The following is a 20540-nucleotide window of genomic DNA, read 5'->3' as shown; positions in this document are numbered from 1 at the left end:
TGATGCCCATCTTGCTCAAATAGTCTGTGATTTTCTCAGAGTACCCTTGGGACGAACTTTGCGCACAAATCTTCTGTGTCTTCAATTCCTCACAAATAAGTGTGTGTACAGTGCCAACATTGACATCAAACTGTGCACTTATTGTCTCTATAGACATACGACAGTCTTTACGCATGAAATTCTTTATTTGGCCAATCAACTCTAGTGTTTTGACTTCCTTACTCCTTCCACGCCTCTCATCACCCCTCACATATGCCCTACCTTTCTTGAATCTGTTATGCCACTTTTAAACTTATGCTCGATTCATTCAAGATGGTCCAAAAGCAGTCTAAAGCGTTCCATACGTTTCTGTGGCATATTTTCCAAATGTAAAGCAGACTTTTATGCATACCGTTCTTCTAAAGTGTCCTCACGTCCAGGGTGTATTTTTGGAAATTCACTAGCTATGACAATCAGTCTTAAGTAGGATGCATTCCAATTCCTATTGTAGCTGTTCGTTGAAATCATAAAAAATGATCAGTCATCTCATAAGATGTATAGCAATAACATACTGAATTTTCAAAAGTCGACGACAACTTTGAATGCTAGTATAAAAAGAGTCTGGAAACTTAATGAAGGCACCTCTTATGATGAAAACTCAAGAAGGATTTACAATCATTCGTGTCCAAATTTGTCAGAGATTGACTGATCATCACTTGTCATCCCTGATCAAACTCGGAACTGCACAGAAATTTCAGCCTCACAAACCAAAGATTGTGGATTAGGACAAAACATTAAAAATATTCATTTTAAACAATTGCATTTTATGTGCATCGGATTTGTTGCCATTTTATCCAGATACAATTAAACAATTGATTTTAATTTTCATTGTATTGAAATAAAGAACACGTTTATATTTTATGATAATTTCTTTCGTCGTTATATTTTTATGTTAAACGACACGTATGTTCATACTTGCATTCTTGAATAGGTCTAAACTATTGCATGTTTCTAAATTAAAAGGACAAAATACTCTGCAATAATTTTTATTAAACAACGTCAGTTACAATTGTAAGAGTGAAACCATTATGACAATACAAACTGAGTATATTCAAATTTAAACCAATCACAGACCGGCTAGCAAACCGTGTAGGCGGCCTAAAAGAAACATGGCGGTTGAATATGGAATTTCTCACAAAAAAAATGCATTTGAATATTATAAAACATTTGATTCAAATTTGTATTATGATTTTTTTTTAATTTGTATCTCCAAATATGTGTGCATGTATAAGTTGTTGAATGAAACAGGCGTTTCATAATGATTTCATTTTTTTCATCCATTAAGATTTTCAGGGATCTAAAAAATGTTATTAAATTCTTACGATTTCCATAATGAAAATGTCTGAAAAGATATCGTCTGTCTGTGAGAATTCAGTCTGAAACGTAATTTTTGTACACTAACATTTAAAAAATGTTGTACAATGAGTAAGCAAGCAACCTTGGAGAAAAAGAGTTGCGCTCTTACTTACACCAGGATGTAGTAACTATTGATAAGGGAACCTTCGGGTAGCTCTCGAATATGGTCGACTTCTTTATTTATTTTAATTTAATTTAATTAATGTAATAAGCAAACAGAAGTAATTCAATTAAACTTAGTAAAAATCCGATTTAAAAAAGGAAACAAAGGGCCAGCATGCAACAGTTGTTATTTTTCATTGCTTCTGTTTAAGTCAGTAAGAAAACTTGTATCTATTTTGACGGTACTTTTACTCGGTTGAAATATTATTATAAAACAAAACGAATAGAAATAAAGTATTCTTACACGTTTGGAAAAAATAACAAAACCAAAAGGTTAGCCAAAATCAAACAACGGTATTTCAGATGTATTGCTATTTGGGACTGAATTTGAAAATCTGACTGACATTTCTATATTTTAAAGTAGAAAACATCTCAAGAGTTGTGAGATCTTTGAAAAAAAAAGTAGATGGAAAATCGTGAACATTACGAAATGTCCAGTTAGTTCAACAACGTGTGTTTAACTGAGAATATTTGTTGTCGATGTTCATATGTTTATATGTATAATCAGTGATTAATTATTTTTTGTGAATATACGTAAGCATGTATATATGAATTTGTGTTGTCTATTTCGTATGTGTCTGTTTTTATATTTATGTTCGTGTATGGTTAATACGTGTATATGAAATAATTTGAATTCGATTAACATGTTATATATATATATCTACAATACACGCACACACATATATATATACATATATGTGTGTTGTGTGTTGTGAAAATGTACTTAAAATCAATATTTTGTTAAAATGAACTTATAAACAATATTTATCAAAAGATTAAAATAAAAAGTAGAGCTTTATAAATTAGAACAACCTACGCAAATTAACGTTTCTGTACCCAGCGCCAAAGGCAGGTCAATTTGCGTAGATTACTATAATGTTTATATATATATATATATATATATATATATATATATATATATATATATATATATATATATATATATATCGTTGTTTATTTTTGCTTATAGTGGTATACCAAAGTTTGAGAAGTATATATATATATATATATATATATATATATATATATATATATATATATATATATATATATGTATATACATATACATATATATAATCTTTCTCTCTCTCTCTCTCTCTATATATATATATATATATATATATATATATATATATATATATAGACATTCGAATATATGCATATATATGAATAAAATAATCGGAATTTGAATCTGTCTGTCTGTCTGTCTGTCTGTCTCTCTCTCTCTCTCTCTCTCTCTCTCTCTCTCTATATATATATATATATATATATATATATATATATATATATATATATATGATTTTTTATATGTATATAACTGTTATTAAATTGTTATTCTTTATTTGTTTTTATCTATTATTTTATTTGTTTTATCATATATATATATATATATATATATAGTGGAGATGGTATATATATATATATATATATATATATATATATATATATATATATATATATATATATATATATAGTAGAGATGGTATATATATATATATATATATATGCATATATATACATATATATATATGTATATATATATATATATATATATATATAATGATAAAATGTAATTTGAAACTTAAATTTTATAATATTTCATACATAAACATATATTAAATCATGTTATATATTTGCTGTACATACCCGTCATTTCCCAGAGTACATCCATATCATTTTAATATAAAATTTGTTTGATTACAATTATTTAAATTATAAAAGAAAAAATAAAATAAAATTGCAGTTATTATTGTTTTATTTATTCTATGATTATCTCAAGAAAATTTCGTTTTAATGTAAAATAAACTAATCAAAAATAAAAACGTATAGTTTATGCCACGTATAAACGACAAACGCATGCGTACACTGAAACGCGTGAGAGAATTGTATTATTACAGTGAATAGAGAAAAGGAATCATGCAAAATTGTTAAACTCAAAAAATTATAAGGAAAATAAGTCGTATTTTAAGCTGCAAAGTTTTGTAAACATCGCAACAATATTTTTAGCCGGAATAAATTTTTAAGTAATTGAACTAAATGACGTTTTGGTTGTGTAAAAAAAACATGATGGAATGGCGAAAAATCAAAAGTGGCTAGTAGAATAAAATATCGATGTGCCAGACGTAATACTATTTAGATCTACAATATAAAATCTAACCAAATAGAATTATACATAAAGGAAACTGAAGCGTGATAGACTATGCTGAAAAGTGACAGACTAACCGAGGATGCAGCATGGATGGATGATATTTACAAATGTGTCGTTGCAGTATTGAGAAAAGCGTGGGGGGGGGGGGGGGTCAGCAGTCTTTTCCATTAATAAAAGAATCTGCCAGACGATATGATTTCTAAATTCCTTCCATACTTAATTATAAATGTAATCAAAATGTTTTGAGGATTTCTGATGAAAGTTCCAGTTCCATGGAAGACCTCCCAGGAAATAGATAAAACATGAGATTAATTGTTTTCCATCTCAGTAGGGGTAAAATACTTCTGAAGACTTGTAGGTGATTCAGTATGTAATATATATATATATATATATATATATATATATTATATATGGCTTCCTTCAGTCTTGACAGACTATGAATACCCACTGTAAGGGTGCCTGCTCATGAAATTTGTGTGGCAAGAGTTGCGCAATCTCCAACCACGCCTCTCCTGAGTCGGCATTGTTGCATGCCAGTGGCAAGTTGAGGTACAGGACGACTGGAAACAATGCCGAGCCGAGCAGAGAGCACATACAGTGCCTAGAATTCCCAAATGGTCACCCATCTGGTACTAACCAGGGTCAACGTTGCTTAACTTTTGTGATCTGGTGAGAACTGGTGTGCCAATGTGATTATGCCAGCGCTCCCTAACTTTACGCTGTTTGGCTACTGCTAAGATGGGTATGTGAATTAACAATGTTCAAACATAAACATATATATATATATATATATATATATATATATATATATATATATATATATATATATATGTGTGTGTGTGTGTGTGTGTGTGTGTGTGTGCGTGTGTGTGTGTGTGTGTGTGTGCGTGTGTGTGTCAATTTGCGAGCCCATCTTTGCAAATTTCACACAAAGGTAATTTAAATACTTGCTTGTGTTCTTAGATATATTTTGTACAGAAATTAACCCGATAAGTATCGAAAATCGCCTAAACCTAAACGTAGATTCCATGAACAAAGCTTCTTTCTTAGAACTGCACGCCTGTGGAATTGTCTTCCGTTTTCCTGCTTTCCGGCTGACTACAATATGGTTGTGTTCAAGTCTAAAGTTAATAAGTTCTTGATGAGCCGTTCCATATAAGTTATCAAATTTACCAAATTTTCATTACTAATGATTACTATATTGACCAATTTCTACTGTACACTCTTTAACCCTTATCCTTGAGTGGCCTCTGGGCCTTGATAATGTGGTGATGCCTATGTAAAAAAAAAAAAAATCAAAAAAATAGTTTTTCTTCTCTTATAGATAAAAAAGAAGAATTTTTACAGAGGAATATTTTACGTTACACCAGTGTAACCTTGGCCGGTGTAACATAATATATATAAAGTTGAGTTGTTTTTTTCTCACTCTGAAATTAAAAGCCTGTTTTCTATTTAAAAATTATTAAAACGAATTTCTTAATATACTAAGTCATGGAAATGCGATCGATTACATGAAAGTTAACTAATTTGCATATTTCTTTAAAAACGAACGTTAATTAATTATTGATTTTTTATGGTTTCTTATTAGATGCTTGGTTTCATTTCATTATTATGTTGAATTCTATTTATGCATAGTTTCTACATTCTGCATAATTGTGTAGAATCGTAGATGAAAATGTTCTAGTACATGGAAATATTTATACATCTATCTATCCATCTATCATATATATAAGTGACCTTAAGTGATTTTTTTTTTTTTTTTTTACACAGTGATCACCACTTATCAAGGCCCGGAAGCCACTCAGGGATAAGGGTTATTGCAAGTACATTACGTTAGTGTGGAGATTTGATGAAGTGTTTACTTAAGGGGGCGGTTCATTAGGAATTTGTTAACGTTGGACTTGAAGACATCCAAGTTGTAGTCCGGTGGGAAGCAGGCAGACGGAACAGAGTTCCACAGGTTTTTTAAATAAACTTTGGAAATCATTACTATATATTGGATAATAATCGATAATAAATAAGAAATCTGCATCAATTTAAGTATAATATTTATGCATAATTTACCACCAGGCAACACTGGGTGGCCTGCTAATATATATATATATATATATATATATATATATATAATGAATGACGGTAGAAAAAAATTATGATCCTAAAATTTTCTAGAATCAATGTCTAGTACTTCCATAGTGTTACTCATTTTTCAGCTAAGCATTATTTCACATTTCTATTTCATTAACTTTTATTTGCAAATGGCTCTTAGCCTCGACAAATGGTGATCCCCCACCCCCAATATACAGGGTGAGTCAGGGTAAACGGATCTTAAGTAGGTTTAAAGAGTACCTTCTTCACTCTCTATCCTTTACTCAAGGAGAGCAAGGAACATTCTAAAAACATCCGTTTCCTGTGACTCAGCTGCGTGTGTATATATATATATATATATATATATATATATATATATATATATATATATATATATATATGTTTTTTTTTATTATTGTTTTATCTGTTTGTTTACATATGTTTCGGATGTTGGACCATGTTTACGATCCAACAGCCTCGTCAGACCTTACTGTAAGGTCTGATGAGGCTGTTGGATTGTAAACATGGTCCAACATATGTAACCAAACAGATAAAACGATAATAAAAAAATAAAACACATATTTGCTCTGCAATAGTATTGAGCACTCTCTTCAGGTTTTTACTAATTACCAGTTTTACTAAATATATATATATATATATATATATATATATATATATATATATATATTAATGATGGGACGATTCCAATATTTTCCAGATTCTGATATAATTACCGATTCTGATTCTTTATAAATCTCTAATTATTTATCTATAACATAGTTAGTTCCCCTGATTTTTGTAAACACACATGTGAAATATGCAAAAATTTTCCTAAACGTCAACATACACTTGTGGCGGATGATCTATCGATTTAAGCTTTACTGGTAATTTGAAATCAATAAATATTTATTATTTTCTCATTATTACCAGCAATGGAAGATTTTGGTTTACACAAAATCAAATAAAAAAAGGCAATTAAAAGAATCGTTTTGGCATCAGAAAATAGGCATCGATTTTTTCCGATTCCGAAACCGATTACGATACCCTCAAATCTTCCAATTTTTCCGATTCCCAATTCCAATTAATTGTCCCAACAGTAATATATATGTGTGTGTGTGTGTGTGTGTGTGTGTGTGTGTGTGTGTGTGTGTGTGTGTACAGTATCACCGGTGTAGGAGCATGTCCTAGAAGAATATGCCAGAAATAACAGAAATAAGTCATCCACTATGATGATGCAATTTCTACAATTAGAAAACGGAGCTGTTAAACCTGACATAGTGATAGGGCTGAAGTCAGTGTCCCTACTGATGCTGGCTTAAACAGAGCTGAGAGGGAGAAGATTACAAAATACTATGTACGACATAAAAAGAAACTGGAATCTTAGGAAGATCTCTATCTAACTAGCAAGGTTTATAAAACTCGCTAGCGAATATACTTGGTGAACCAAATATAAGAGAAATACAAAAATATTGCGTTTAAACGGACGGTTAGAATCTTAAAAAGGTCTCTTGGTTTGAGTGTTTGAAATAGCAAGTGAATATCTGACATCCGGTAGGATGCCCCATTCCCAGCTAGAATAAAAGGATAAAATAATTTGTAAAAAAAAAAAAAAAAATCAAAGAATGTTTTTTGCTTGTTTTCTGGTTAACTGTCAAGTTTTCAAATCTTGTTAGAAACTTTGTTGATATTCGCGCATAAACTTGTTTATAATTTTATGTGATTCTAATATTTCGTTTATGTTTTTTTTTTTAAGGTGGAGCAATGGCGACACCTGGAGGGTAAGTGAATCGAATTTTCTTTTATCAATGAAAGGCAAACGAGAACAGATTCTATCGATGTAAAAGAGTTGATCAACACATTATTTTGTGTGCGCGCACACACACACACGCACACACACACATACACACACACGCACACACACACACACACATACACACGCGTGCACGCACACACACACGCACACACACATACACGCACACACGCAGATACACATACACGCACACACACACAGACGCGCACGCATATACACACACGCACACACACACATACACATGCGTGCACGCACACACATACACACACACGCACACACACATACACGCACACACACACACGCACACACACATACACGCACACACACGTGCACACACACACACATACACACGCGTGCACGCACACACACACACACACACACACACACACATACACGCACACACGCACATACACATACACGCACACACACACAGACGCGCACGCATATACACACACGCACACACACACATACACATGCGTGCACGCACACACATACACACACACACACACACACAATTAAACTCCGGTGCTTAAAAAGTGCTTAGTAGCATGTAACGAGCATGAGTGGAAGAGAACAAGAATTGTGCCAGTGTATGAATCGGGCCTACCTGTGTCAAAAAGCGAACCCGGGACTACCTTTCGATTGCAAATCAAAAGTCTACCAATGAGCTACGAGGGGCGTGCAATAAGTAATGCCCCTGACCCACTTCCCATAGAAGTAGAGCAACAAAACTTGGCACAGTTATTAGTATTTCTCTACATCGGAACCACCCAGAGTTATGAATTTCTCCCATCGTTTGATGCAGCTCTGGAGACAGTTTTTGTAGAGCACCCCAGGTTGGTCCTCCAATCACGACGTGACTTCAGAAATCAAGGCTGCATCATCTGGGAAATGCTTTCTTTTCAAAAACAACTTCATGGCTGGGAAGAGGTGAAAGTCAGAGGGTGCAAGGTCAGGAGAGTAGGGAGGATGGGGAAGGATTTCATAACCACACGCCCATGCTTCTGATCTGGTGACATGCGAGTTGTGGACCGGAGCGTAGTCCTGCAGGAGGAGGGTACCTTTGCTGATCTTGCCCTGCCTCTTGATTTTAATAGCTTCCCTTAATTTCCTCAAAAGTGAAGCATGATAGGCTCTGGTAATTGTGTTACCCTTTGCCAGGAAATCTGTCATCACTACTCTGTCCTGGTCACAGAAGACTGTGAGCATGATCTTGCCAGCGGAGGGCTGCACCCTTGCCTTCTTTGGAGGTGGTGAGTCAAAGTGCTTCCACTGCATTGACTGGGCTTTGGTCTCTGGATCATAGTGATGGACCTAGATTTCATCCTGTGTAATCAGTCTTTTGAAAAACTTTGACTCATCTTCTTGGCACATCTCCAAATTCATCCTCGAGCACTCGATGCGTTCTCGCTTCTGGAATGGTGTGAGCAACCTGGGAATCCATCTGGCAGACACCTTATGCATAAGCAAATGATCATGAATGTAGTTTCCACAGACCCTGTACTAATCTTGACATCTTGGGCTATTTGCGAACAGTGATGCGCCGATCTTCCAAAATCGCAGCCTCAAACTTAACGGATAGATGCCTCATCAATGGCAGAAGGAGGGGGGGGCGACCAGGTCTGGGAGCTGTTTCCACAGACTTCCGGCCATGTTTGAATTCACGATGCCAATGTTTTACAAGGTCATATGATAAGTTCTTTCATTTCATCAAAAGTCTCCTGTGGTGTGCGTTCTTTCAAATACAAAAAACAAATCACTGCTCGACATTCAACAGGCTCATTTCTCATCTGACTCAGTTCAAACTCCTGTAAAACAGAAACCACAAGTAGTTCAGAGCTGTAATTTGCCACATAGCCCGTAGAGATATAAATAATTGCACATGCAAAATTTCAGCTAGATAAGACGACTGGAAGTGGGTTAGGGGCATTACTTATTGCACGTCCCTTGTACATCCATCCTACTTACAGCAATGATCGAGTTTCGCCCAACGGCTATAAAAAACAAGCTAATAAGTCATTCTAAGGCAGTTGAAAAAAATTGTGTCATGGCATGTCAATTGTGGTTTGGGATCGTGGCATGTCAATCAACGGTGTTGATCAGGATGTGTGTCGTGTGGTTTGTGTGAAGTCGACAATATCATTATCATTCGGTATCATGTCAGGTCGATTGACGGTATTGTTTGGGATCGTGTTGTGTCGATTGACAGTATTGGTATCAGGTAACTTAATAATGTAGTAGAAGCTGACATTTGTTCAATGTAGCCGCCTTCAACCTCAATCACTGCCTCGATATGAGTCCAGAACAAGGAGCAGCTTTTTCCACAAGCGTTGGTGGAAGCTTGTCGGATTGTAGCGATCAGGCTGGCTTTAGTGTTGTGGGAGGTCATGTTGGATTATGAAAGCATAAAACGCATCTATTTTCGTCTATTTAAATTAAGTGAAGAATAAGTCTTATAGCTTAAAAGGAAATAACTCTCAGAAGCTAAAATAAATAAAACGTACTTCCGTTTTTAAAGGTTCCTCCCACTTTTTGCCCAAATATTTGAGTCCACAATTAACCAAGCTCTAGTCCATCACCTAACAGATGCTAAACTTTCTGACTGACCAACATTATGGATTTAGGCAAGCCGTTCCACAGCAGATATCCTAACTGTAATCTCTGAACATATACCATTCACTGGACAAAGCAGGGGAGTGTAGAGTGGTAGCTCTAGATATACCTAAGGATTTTGACAGGGTATGGCACGAAGGTCTCCTCAGGAAAATCAGATCATACGGTATCACTGGGAGAATACATAACATAATAAATCCTTCTCAAATAAGGGAAAAATCAGGTTGTCCTCGACGGCCGTACATCTAAACAATATGATATAAATTTGGGAGTGCCTCAGGGGTCTATCCTTGGACCTTCATATTCCTGATATTCATAAATGACCTCCCCGACAAAATTGCCTCTGAGATGAGTACATATGCTGATGACACCACGCTCTATAACAGACACAACAGGAAAACAAATAAACACACATCTAAGAAAATGGCAGAAACACTAGCGGATGACCTCTGATCTGTAATGGAATGGGGACAAAAATGGATGGTCACATTCAATGCTGCCAAGACTAAGGTTGTTTCCTTCAAATAACTACAAGAACCTTCTCTACCACCAATAGCAATGGCCAAAGACTCTTTATCTGAAAGCACATCTTTAAACTCCTCGACCTAACGTTCACAGGAAACATGAGTTGGAACAATTACATTGAGAGCATTTGCCAGGACCGCTGCGAAGAAGGTAGGTTCTCTACCATGCTAGAAAGCTATTAATGCCTGAAAGTATCTTGTACCTCTATAAGGCCACCATTCGCCCATCTATGGAGTAATTGTTGTCATATTTGGGCTGGTGCATCTGCTACTAGTCTCTCGTTCCTAGACAAGGTCCGAAAGAGAGTCTCCAACCTGATAGGCCCTGCTTCAGCTTTTGTCCCACCGACGAAATGTTGCATCCCTCTGCCTGTTCTACAAGTATTTTAATGCTTTCCCAACTGTACTGACATGCAGAAGTTCAAGTGTAACGTGAATCGACATCTTGCTGCCCAACTCTTTAAAATGTATCCCAGTAGCTTATGTCGCTGATAGTAGTCCCCTACATCAAAGTGGCAATGTGCCTTGTTTGGGGTGAAATATAATATAAAAATTTTTTTTGATTGTAATTAATTAAATATAAACTCTAAACAGAAAAATGAAGACAATGCTATTACAACACAAGCAATTACATGGAGATAATCATTAAAATAGATTTTCTTTTAGCATGCACCTGAGCAGGGTGATTTTTCAGATCATCTAGTGTGGCATCCTGTCTGCAAAGGAAAGTCAGGAAGGGGGTGGTTAGCAGGGTCCAGTGTGGAGTTGGAGGCAAACCGACTGGCAAGCATTTTAGCCTTTTCGGTTGCTGAGCAAACAACCTCATGATTGTTGGATAGTGGGCGAATTGTTGATTGCCTATTATTTACTACACTGTTGTGATTTTCCAGAAATCACAGGTTCGTAATTTCTGTGCTTGGATGCGTTTTTGGGTGGTTTCAGTAAATTCTCTCTTAGCTGTCGTTATTTCTTTCTTACAGTTATTTCTGGCTTCTATGTACTTCTGTCTGTTTGAACTGCACTTATGTTGGTTGAATTGGCGGTACGCATGCTGCTTTTGCGCTATGGCAGTTGCAAAAGTTGAAGTGAACCATTGGGGAGACTGGGACTTGCTATAAAATTTGTGCGTGGGAACATGTGCTTCAGTTGCCGTTTTGAGCCACTCAGTGGTCTCATTTGTGCACTGGTTAGCAGGAAGTGAAAAGATATTTTGCCATGGGGCGTCTCTGATGAGATCCCTGATGGCTTACCAGTCAGCCTTTTTATAATATTTATCCACGATCAGATGTTTCTCCGTATCACGACCATTTATTATGGTTAGGTACGATAAGTATTGCCCACTGACATTTGAAACCCGACTACTGTTCATTATCTATATATCTATAAAAGTGAATGCGTCTGCGTGTGTGTATATGTGTGTGTGTGTGTAATAATAAATAATAATAATAGAAGATGGAACCGCTTTAACGGAGGATGAGTTATTCAGCGACTCCAACCTATTTTGTTATATATATATATATATGTATATATTTTTTTAAACAATATATTACTACTTATCAAGGCCCATAGGCCACTCGAGGATAAGAGTGAAAAGTGCACAGTAGTCAAATTCCGGTAAAGAGGATGGAACCGCTTTAAACGGGAGGATGAGTTATTCAGCGACTCCAACATATTTTGTTATATATATATATATATATACATTTTGTATAAAATATATATTACCACTTATACAGGCCCATTGTTTTGAGTAATGGTTCTTCACTTTTGGTCTAGAGTTTAGGGCGATTTCAACCATTATCACTGCATGATCAATAAAATTTAAAGTTACTTTTATGGTAGAAAAGTTCATTGGTTTGTATTTTTAAGTAGTTTGTAAAAATTTTTTTTTTTTTAATTCATGAACCGGTTTAAAAAAAATCAAAATGGCAGCGACTTTGAAATGGAGAACCCCGTTTTCAATTCGAAGGAGGGGCACCTGAGCATTCTGTGTTAACAATTTAAGAGAGTTCTGTCAACGTAAGGAATATTTATAAACATATTTTAATGTTTTCCATTATTTTGTGCTTGAGGAATATTCGATTATGGCATGTGTAGTTTATATAAAAATTCATTTAAGTAGTTATCGCCTCAAATTTCGTTTTAATTTCGGTTCGCTGAAATCATTTCAAGTAAAGAGCATTAAAAATAATTTCAAAACAAAAAAAAAACATGAACTGAACTTTTATTGACTATGGTAACATTTATTTCTTGTATATTTATTTTTTCGGGTAGTCTTTTGTTGGCTTTTCTGCTAAACACTCTTACTAAATAATATCGACGAAATATCGAAAAACAAAGAAACAAAAACAGTTTTGAAAAATAATGAAGTTTTACTTACTTTAGTAAAATAATCCGAAACAGCAAAATGGAATATTAAAAAAGTAAACACGTAATTACTTTAGTTTTCTAAAGCAAAGAATCAATATAAATATGAATAAGAAGAAAATGGCGCCCTTTTCAGTTTTACAGTATTGCACGGTGTAGTATTGCGCCGTCGGATTCAAGGTTGTACTATTGTAATGTAAAGAACACACAGAAAGTGTTGAAATCAACTGAATTCCTTCTAGTATACTGACAAAAATGCTTAAACAGATATATAAATAAAAATAAAAAGGTTATGTAAATGTTTTTAAAAAGACACGTAATCACGTGAGCAGGATTTTTTCCTTCTTTTGACACGATAGCAAGTAACGTTCTTATTTTTTTATTATTTATCTATTTATCTATTTTCGAAAGAGTGCCAGGTTTTTTTTTTTTTTTTTTTTTTTGGTTTTCACTTTAATAAGAACATGAATTTATGAGGTGAATTTATTCAACACAATATGATTCAACTCAAAAAAATAAATAAAAGCCAACGTGAATTAAGATTAAAGTTAAGGTGTTATTTTGGACCCTCACCCCTTTTAAAAAACCTTGTTAAACTTTGTGGCATATTTACATTCTATGGAGGTCAGGCATGAACGACCACCCACTAATTTTATTATATCATATTTCTTCAAACTGAAACATAATTATCAGAGTATACTTACGCAAATAGATATGAAGAGTCTTTGTTAAAGTTTGTGCCATATTTCCCTGGAGTACAGGCGCGAACGCAGACCCCACAATTTTTATGAACCATCGTCCTGCCAGATCAAACATACCCATTCCTAATCCTCGACACATCTTCTATATTTATATGTAATCAGTTTTTTAAAATAGTCAACCATATAGGAGTCTATTCATGACCAGACACACACACAGATGTTCAGCTTTATATATATATATATATATATATATATATATATATATATATATATATATATATATAATTTACAGAAAGTGTATATGAGATAAGTCATCAGTACCGTCGGTTTTAAACCTGATATGACAACACATGATGTTAATTTATCTTATATAAACTTTCTGCAAATAAAAAATATAAATAATACGGTTTTATTTTGGGAATTTTTCCTTATAATAGAGCACTCCGCTGGAATCCTTTTTACCAAAGAATATAACCAAGTGTGTGTGCGTGTGTGTGTGTATATATATATATATATATATATATATATATACACACATATATATATTTATATCCTCAATATATGTATGTTGTATCACACACACACACTCACACACACACACACACACACACACACACACATATATATATATATATATATATATATATATATATATATATCCTCAATATATGTATGTTGTATCACATATATACAGGGTGACCCCCAAAAAACGGAGCCCAACTATAATTAGACCCCGTTTCTTAGTGTTTTGTCCGAATTAAATGAAACTTTGGTCATAACTAGTTTATTATATTCAAAACATCACATCAAAACACTAGGATCTTTTGGGCCCTTTTTTTCTCCGTTGACTGTAAAATGTCCAGAAAAACAATTGAATGTCCTCTGTTTTTTTTTGGGTTGCCCTGCATATATATATATATATATATATATATATATATATATATATATATATATATATATATATATATATATATATATATATATGCATATCCTCAATATATGTATGTTGTATCACACACACACACACACACACACACACATATATATATATAATTAAGTAAAAATTAAGTTTACATGCCAAAAGCTTCTGTAAACTTAAAGTGCATATAAATATAAATATTAATATAGTAATCCCAACCAAATAAGAAGCTTAAAATACAACCAAAATAGAAAATAGAGCTTGTCATAAAAGAACACAATTGAAGACTGTAAATCATAATTTACAAGAATTTATTGTTCAACAGGATACTCAAAAAAGAAATCATTAATATTTTTTTATTGAGCATCCTATCGAACAATAAATTCTTGTAAATTATATATATATATATATATGATGATGAGTACTGTTAGAGAATCGAAAACCCTACCACCAAATCAAAACAACAACTGACCTAAAAAAACAGCCGTTCCTTTCATTTTGTCATGACTAAAGGACAAAATAAGAGGAAGTGAGAGTTTTTAAGTTGTTGAAATCAAATTCAAGGTCCATGTTGTGTGAATTTGATGAGCTCTCTGTGAATTTGGGATTTTTTTACGCTTTTTTTTGTGTTTTTTGCTAGAGTTTTATCGAAGTGTAGTTTTCATTAAAATTGAAACGTTGATAACAAAATGTAATGATATGCCGGTGAAACGCAAAAAAGAACAGGATGAAACAAAATCAAAAGAATAAAAAATTAAATTCAGAGTGTTACCACAAAATTAATCAATTATTTTGATCAAATCGGTCATTTTTCTAGAAAAAAATTTTCTTAAAATATGTTCAGTATATGCATTTATGCCGATTGTGGTTTGAAATGCTATCAAAGGCAAGATAAGTTACTCTTCTGTGATTAAACGCCTTTAAAATTGATACAAACCTGATTTGTACAAAGGAAGAAAAAATAAAATAGTCATCTTTAAAAGTTGCATTATTACTTAGTAAAAATATTTTCACATGAATTTTTTTTTTTTCAATTTGATTGACAAGTTCAGAACACCTTAACGTCTTCTTCCTTAAGAGAATGAAATACATGCGTCAGTTCTTTCACCAGAATTCTTGAAAACTGGTACCAGCGAAGCAGTTTTCCAGCAGTCAGGAAAGCAAGATTCGTTAAGGTATTTGTTGTAAAGTTTGGAGAGGAGTGGAGCAACCTCAGCAGAGCATTTTTTTTAATAGCACAGCCAGGCTGAGATCGAGTCTGCATGCTTTTGAGCTGTCAAGGTTTTGTTTTATGATATCATGCACCTAAGACAAGGTAATTTTCAGATCATCTAGTGTGGCATCTGTCTGCAAAGGAAAGTCAGGGAGGGAATGGTTTGCTGGGTCCAATGTAGTTGGTGGCAAACCGACTGGCAAGCACGTTAGCCTTCTTGGTTGTTGCGCAAACAACCTCTTGATTGTTGGATAGTTGGGGAATTGTTGATTGCCCATTTTTACTATACTATAATAAGCCTTCCTCAAAAAGTGCTGAACGAAAAATCCTGTGTCTTGATGTTTTCGGCCTATTTAGAAAGTGATTTTCCTTGGAGATGCTGTTTGTTCATTTGTAAATAATTGGTGGATTTGGGCAGTTTTGCTGGAAAATTTTACAACAAAACTCATATGAGTGTGTGAGAAAATATCAGCAGGAGCTGTAAGATAACTGGCTTGCAAAGATATTAACAGCACCAGCCAAAAAATGCACATATGCAAATTAGGAAGTGTGTGCGAGCTTGTGCAACAAGACAAAGAAAAAAGGACACAACGTGGCCAAGAGAAGCAAAATCCACGCTGAGGAAAATGGACGTTTAAAGTCAAAGACGAGAAATGGCTGTCTATGACCAGTGTGTTGTCAGAGAGAGAAAGAAAAACTCGAGTAGGTGAGAGGGACATGTGCTCCTGTAGTAGCAGCACAAGACTTTTAAGCTGGTGTCGAGACAGCAGGGTTTGTTAATCTAATGGCATACAAAATAAACAGAAAAAAAACAAAAAGCAGGTTTTGTTTGGAAAGTGATGGTAATAAATACCTTTTGCTAAAGCAGAGATAAAAGCCGAATCAGATTTATTTTTGTTTGTTGGTTTCTTTTTGATGGTGCTGGACGTCTAAGAGAGGTTTGAACTGTAACGAATACGATTTGAGTGTAACGGCCACGTTACACTTTCTTTTTTCGTCCGCTACCTTTTCATCATGCACGGGTCGTTTTCTTTTAAATCTATTTACAAGTGAATGGACCGCTTGGCCTCAGGTTTAAACAATTTCTTTAGCAACTTGTCCCGCACTTCGTTACTTTTTACTCCTCGAATACATTTATCACTTAAGAGTTCTGAAAAAAAAGTACTTTTTTGGACACCCTTTACATATAAAGCGATAAAAGTTTTAAACAAGATGGCAGTTATTCGTGGCAGTCATAGCCACAGTATCAGAAGTAGATCTTCTGTAATATACGTCTTTAAAAAATACATATGACTGAGGATCGCTTGTGAATTTCATACTCCCATGAAACTCCCTCCTTTGTAGGAAGCCGGTTTAACCTGCATAGGGGAGAGTTCTGCCTCAGTACCATATGTCTTTAAAAATACTCTTGTAAATATACCATCGTGTAGTCTTAATTATTATTAAGGTTTTAAAGTTACAACAGTGGCGGTGGGGATTTACGCCTATGTCTCATAAATTGGTGATGGGATATTCAGATTTACTCGGATATAATTCTTTCATATGTCACCGGAACTGATGACAATGAATTTGAACTTTTTGGGGCACGAATAGTATTATCTGGACTTATGCTGAACACAGCATTGGCAATAAAAGCTCGGATTTATGTCAGATACAATATGACTTATAATTGTTGCATTCTCAAAAATGATTTGGATGATATGTTTTTGATAATTGTTCATTATAATATTAGAACGTAAAGTTTCAATCAAACTGGATTTTAAAGAGGCAAAATGAGTCGAATCTGCACCAGGAAAAGAAAAAAAAAAAAAGAAAGAGATAAAAAAACAAAAAACTCCAGCACTTGGAAGAAGAACTGAAGTAAAAAAAAAAATTGTCGTTTCTGAGTTTCAAAGTTTAGAAATTTAAGTTGTTCAATTGAAAAATACCAACAAAAATGTTTGTCAATGTTTTTTTTTTGTTATTAGTCAGAATAAATTTCGTTCCTGTGAGGATTCGTCAGGCTATATATATATATATATATATATATATATATATATATATATATATATATATAAGATACAAAAGAGATGTTGCAAGTTTGTCTCTGCTTTATCGTTATTTTCATGGAAAGTGTTCGACTGAGCTTCAATCTATGGTCCCCCCTCGCCAAACTTTCACAAGAAACACTAGACTATCTGAAAACATTATCAATAATTTTCCCCACTCTTTATCTGTACCTAAACCTAAACATAGATTCCATGATCAAAGCGTCTTTCTTAGAACTGCACGCCTGTGGAATTGTCTTCCGTGTTCCTGCTTTCCAGCTGTCTATAATATGGTTGTCTTCAAGTCCAACGTGAACAAGTTTCTGATGAGCCGTTCCATATAAGTTAACAAATTTACCGAACTTCCATTACTATTGATTACTATATTGTCCTTTTGACTACTCTACACTCTTTAACCCTTATCCTTGAGTGGCCGATCGGCCTTGATAAGTGGTGACGCCTATGTAAAAAAAAAAAATATATATATATATTTAGTAAAACTGGTAATTAGTAAAAACCCGAGGAGAGTACTCGATACTATTGCAGAGCAAATATGTGTTTTATTTTTTTATTACCGTTTTATCTGTTTAGTTACATATGTTTATGTAGCCAAACAGATAAAACGGTAATAACAAAAATAAAACCTATATATATATATATATATATATACACACACACACAAAAAGGTTAGTTTATTTGAAGTATTGCAAATGGAGGAATTTTAAAATGCCATTTTAGAAATTTTCAGGCACCAACAAGTGATGAACGCATTACTAGAATAAAAATTGTAAGAACACCGGAACAAATGGAATTGCATAAAGAAAAATGGAAGATCAGATAAAAAAAAATATGACAGAAAAATTCTAAAAAGTTAAAGAAACAAAGTGGAATTTTTTTTCTAGTCAACTAGAAAGATAAACAGACATAATTGTCAAAATTGAATTTAAAATATATATTCAACTAGTTTCTAAAAAGAAAAACATTCTATTTGCATCAAAAGATAAAATTTACGAGAAAAGAAAGAGTACATCAAGTCTACAAAAAGAAAAAGAAAAGAAATTATAGATAAAGATGTTACCCAAGGCAAGCATGTGCAATAAAAAAAATATATGCCAACTCTAGTAAATGTATTGCTTTTACGTAGTTCTCTTGATTTTGTGAATTATTACAAATTATTTATTCAAAACATGCAAGTTTTATGAGCGTCTTTTATAAGATATTTAAAAAGAGAAAAAAAAGTGTTGTAGTAATTAGCATGGCAGTCATAGCCACAGTATTTGATGTAGACTTTTTTTATAACATCGGCTTGGTTCCCACCAGTTCTGGCAAATAGCAAACAAGATCCTGAACAGAAGTGTGCGTTCTATCCCGACCATCATCAATGGACCTGAGGTCATCTCGTCAGCATCAGACAAGGCCAAACTATTTGCCAAGAACTTTGCAGCTTATTCTACCCTATGCGACGAAGGCCATCAACTCCCCTTATCTCCCCCTATAACAGACAACACACTATGCAACATACAAATATCTGTGCATGATATTGATATATGAAGTCGCCAATCTAATCAAGAACCTTGATTCCAGTAATGCAACTGGCCCTGACGGCATTCCAATTATAGTGCTGAAAAAGCTTCAACCAGAACTTGCCCCCATACTTACAAAACTGTTTAAGCGTTGCCTTAAGGAGAAGTGCTTCCCAACATCCTGGAAAACCTCATTAGTATGCCCTGTATTTAAGAATTCAGGTGATAAGTTGTCTCCCTCTTAGTACAGACCAATAAGTCTCCTGTGTGTCATGAGTAAGCTGCTGGAATCCATATTGAATAAAGAAGTAGTCAACCACTTTAACAGAAACAACCTTCTTAGTGACATGCAATATGGTTTCCGTTCTGCTAGATCTACAGCAGATGTGCTAATTGTTATGTCTCATAGGATTAGTGAATCTCTTGACAAGGGCAATTGCTCTTGACATATCAAAAGCCTTCGATAAGGTATGGCATAAGAGCCTACTTCACAAGATTTTCAGCTACGGTATAACTGGAAATGTTTTCTCAATCATTAAATCATTTCTCTCTAATAGGCTCATGAGAGCAGTGGTTGTTGGGCAGAAATCAGAGGCCCTCAGTATTAATGCTGGAGTTCCTCAGGGGTCCATCCTGGGCCCGATTCTCTTCCTGATCTACATCAATGATCTCCCAAAACACATACTTAAATCATTCGTTGACATCTATGCTGATGACACGACAATCTATGGCAACACATCAAAGGCCGTGAATGACAAAGTTCTCTCTGATTCTCTTTCCTCTGATCTTGAGTGCCTGGTACAGTGGAGGAAGAGGTGGCTTGTTACTTTTAATGCATCTAAAGCCAAGCTCATATATTTACATCATCAACGCTCTGATCCCCATCTGGCATCAATTGAAATGGATGGCTCTCGTCTAGGGGAAGCCCCATGTTTGGGCTTGACCTTTACTCCTGACCTGAAATGGAACACGTACATCAAGTCTGTTGCCAAGGTTGCTGGAAAAATGATAGGATCCTTCTACCACTTCAGAAGATATCTCACTGCTGATGCAAT

General features: G+C 34.2%; 1 protein-coding gene across 50 annotated transcripts in view; it reads left to right on the top strand.

The window, feature by feature from the left end:
- Window positions 1–20540, top strand: part of LOC145261258 (uncharacterized) — a 652396-nt gene that overhangs the window by 619043 nt on the left and 12813 nt on the right. For all 50 annotated transcript variants that reach the window (XM_080119659.1, XM_080119671.1, XM_080119664.1 and 47 more), the window contains one exon: window positions 7545–7569. In XM_080119659.1, the coding sequence (XP_079975785.1) occupies window positions 7545–7569 (25 nt within the window). The remainder of the gene's footprint in view (window positions 1–7544; window positions 7570–20540) is intronic.

The sequence above is a fragment of the Euprymna scolopes genome, chromosome 37 (assembly GCF_053919585.1).
Source record: "Euprymna scolopes isolate OS-2025 chromosome 37, ASM5391958v1, whole genome shotgun sequence".
NCBI lineage: Eukaryota > Metazoa > Mollusca > Cephalopoda > Sepiida > Sepiolidae > Euprymna > Euprymna scolopes.
This window is presented reverse-complemented; position numbering and strand designations above follow the sequence as displayed.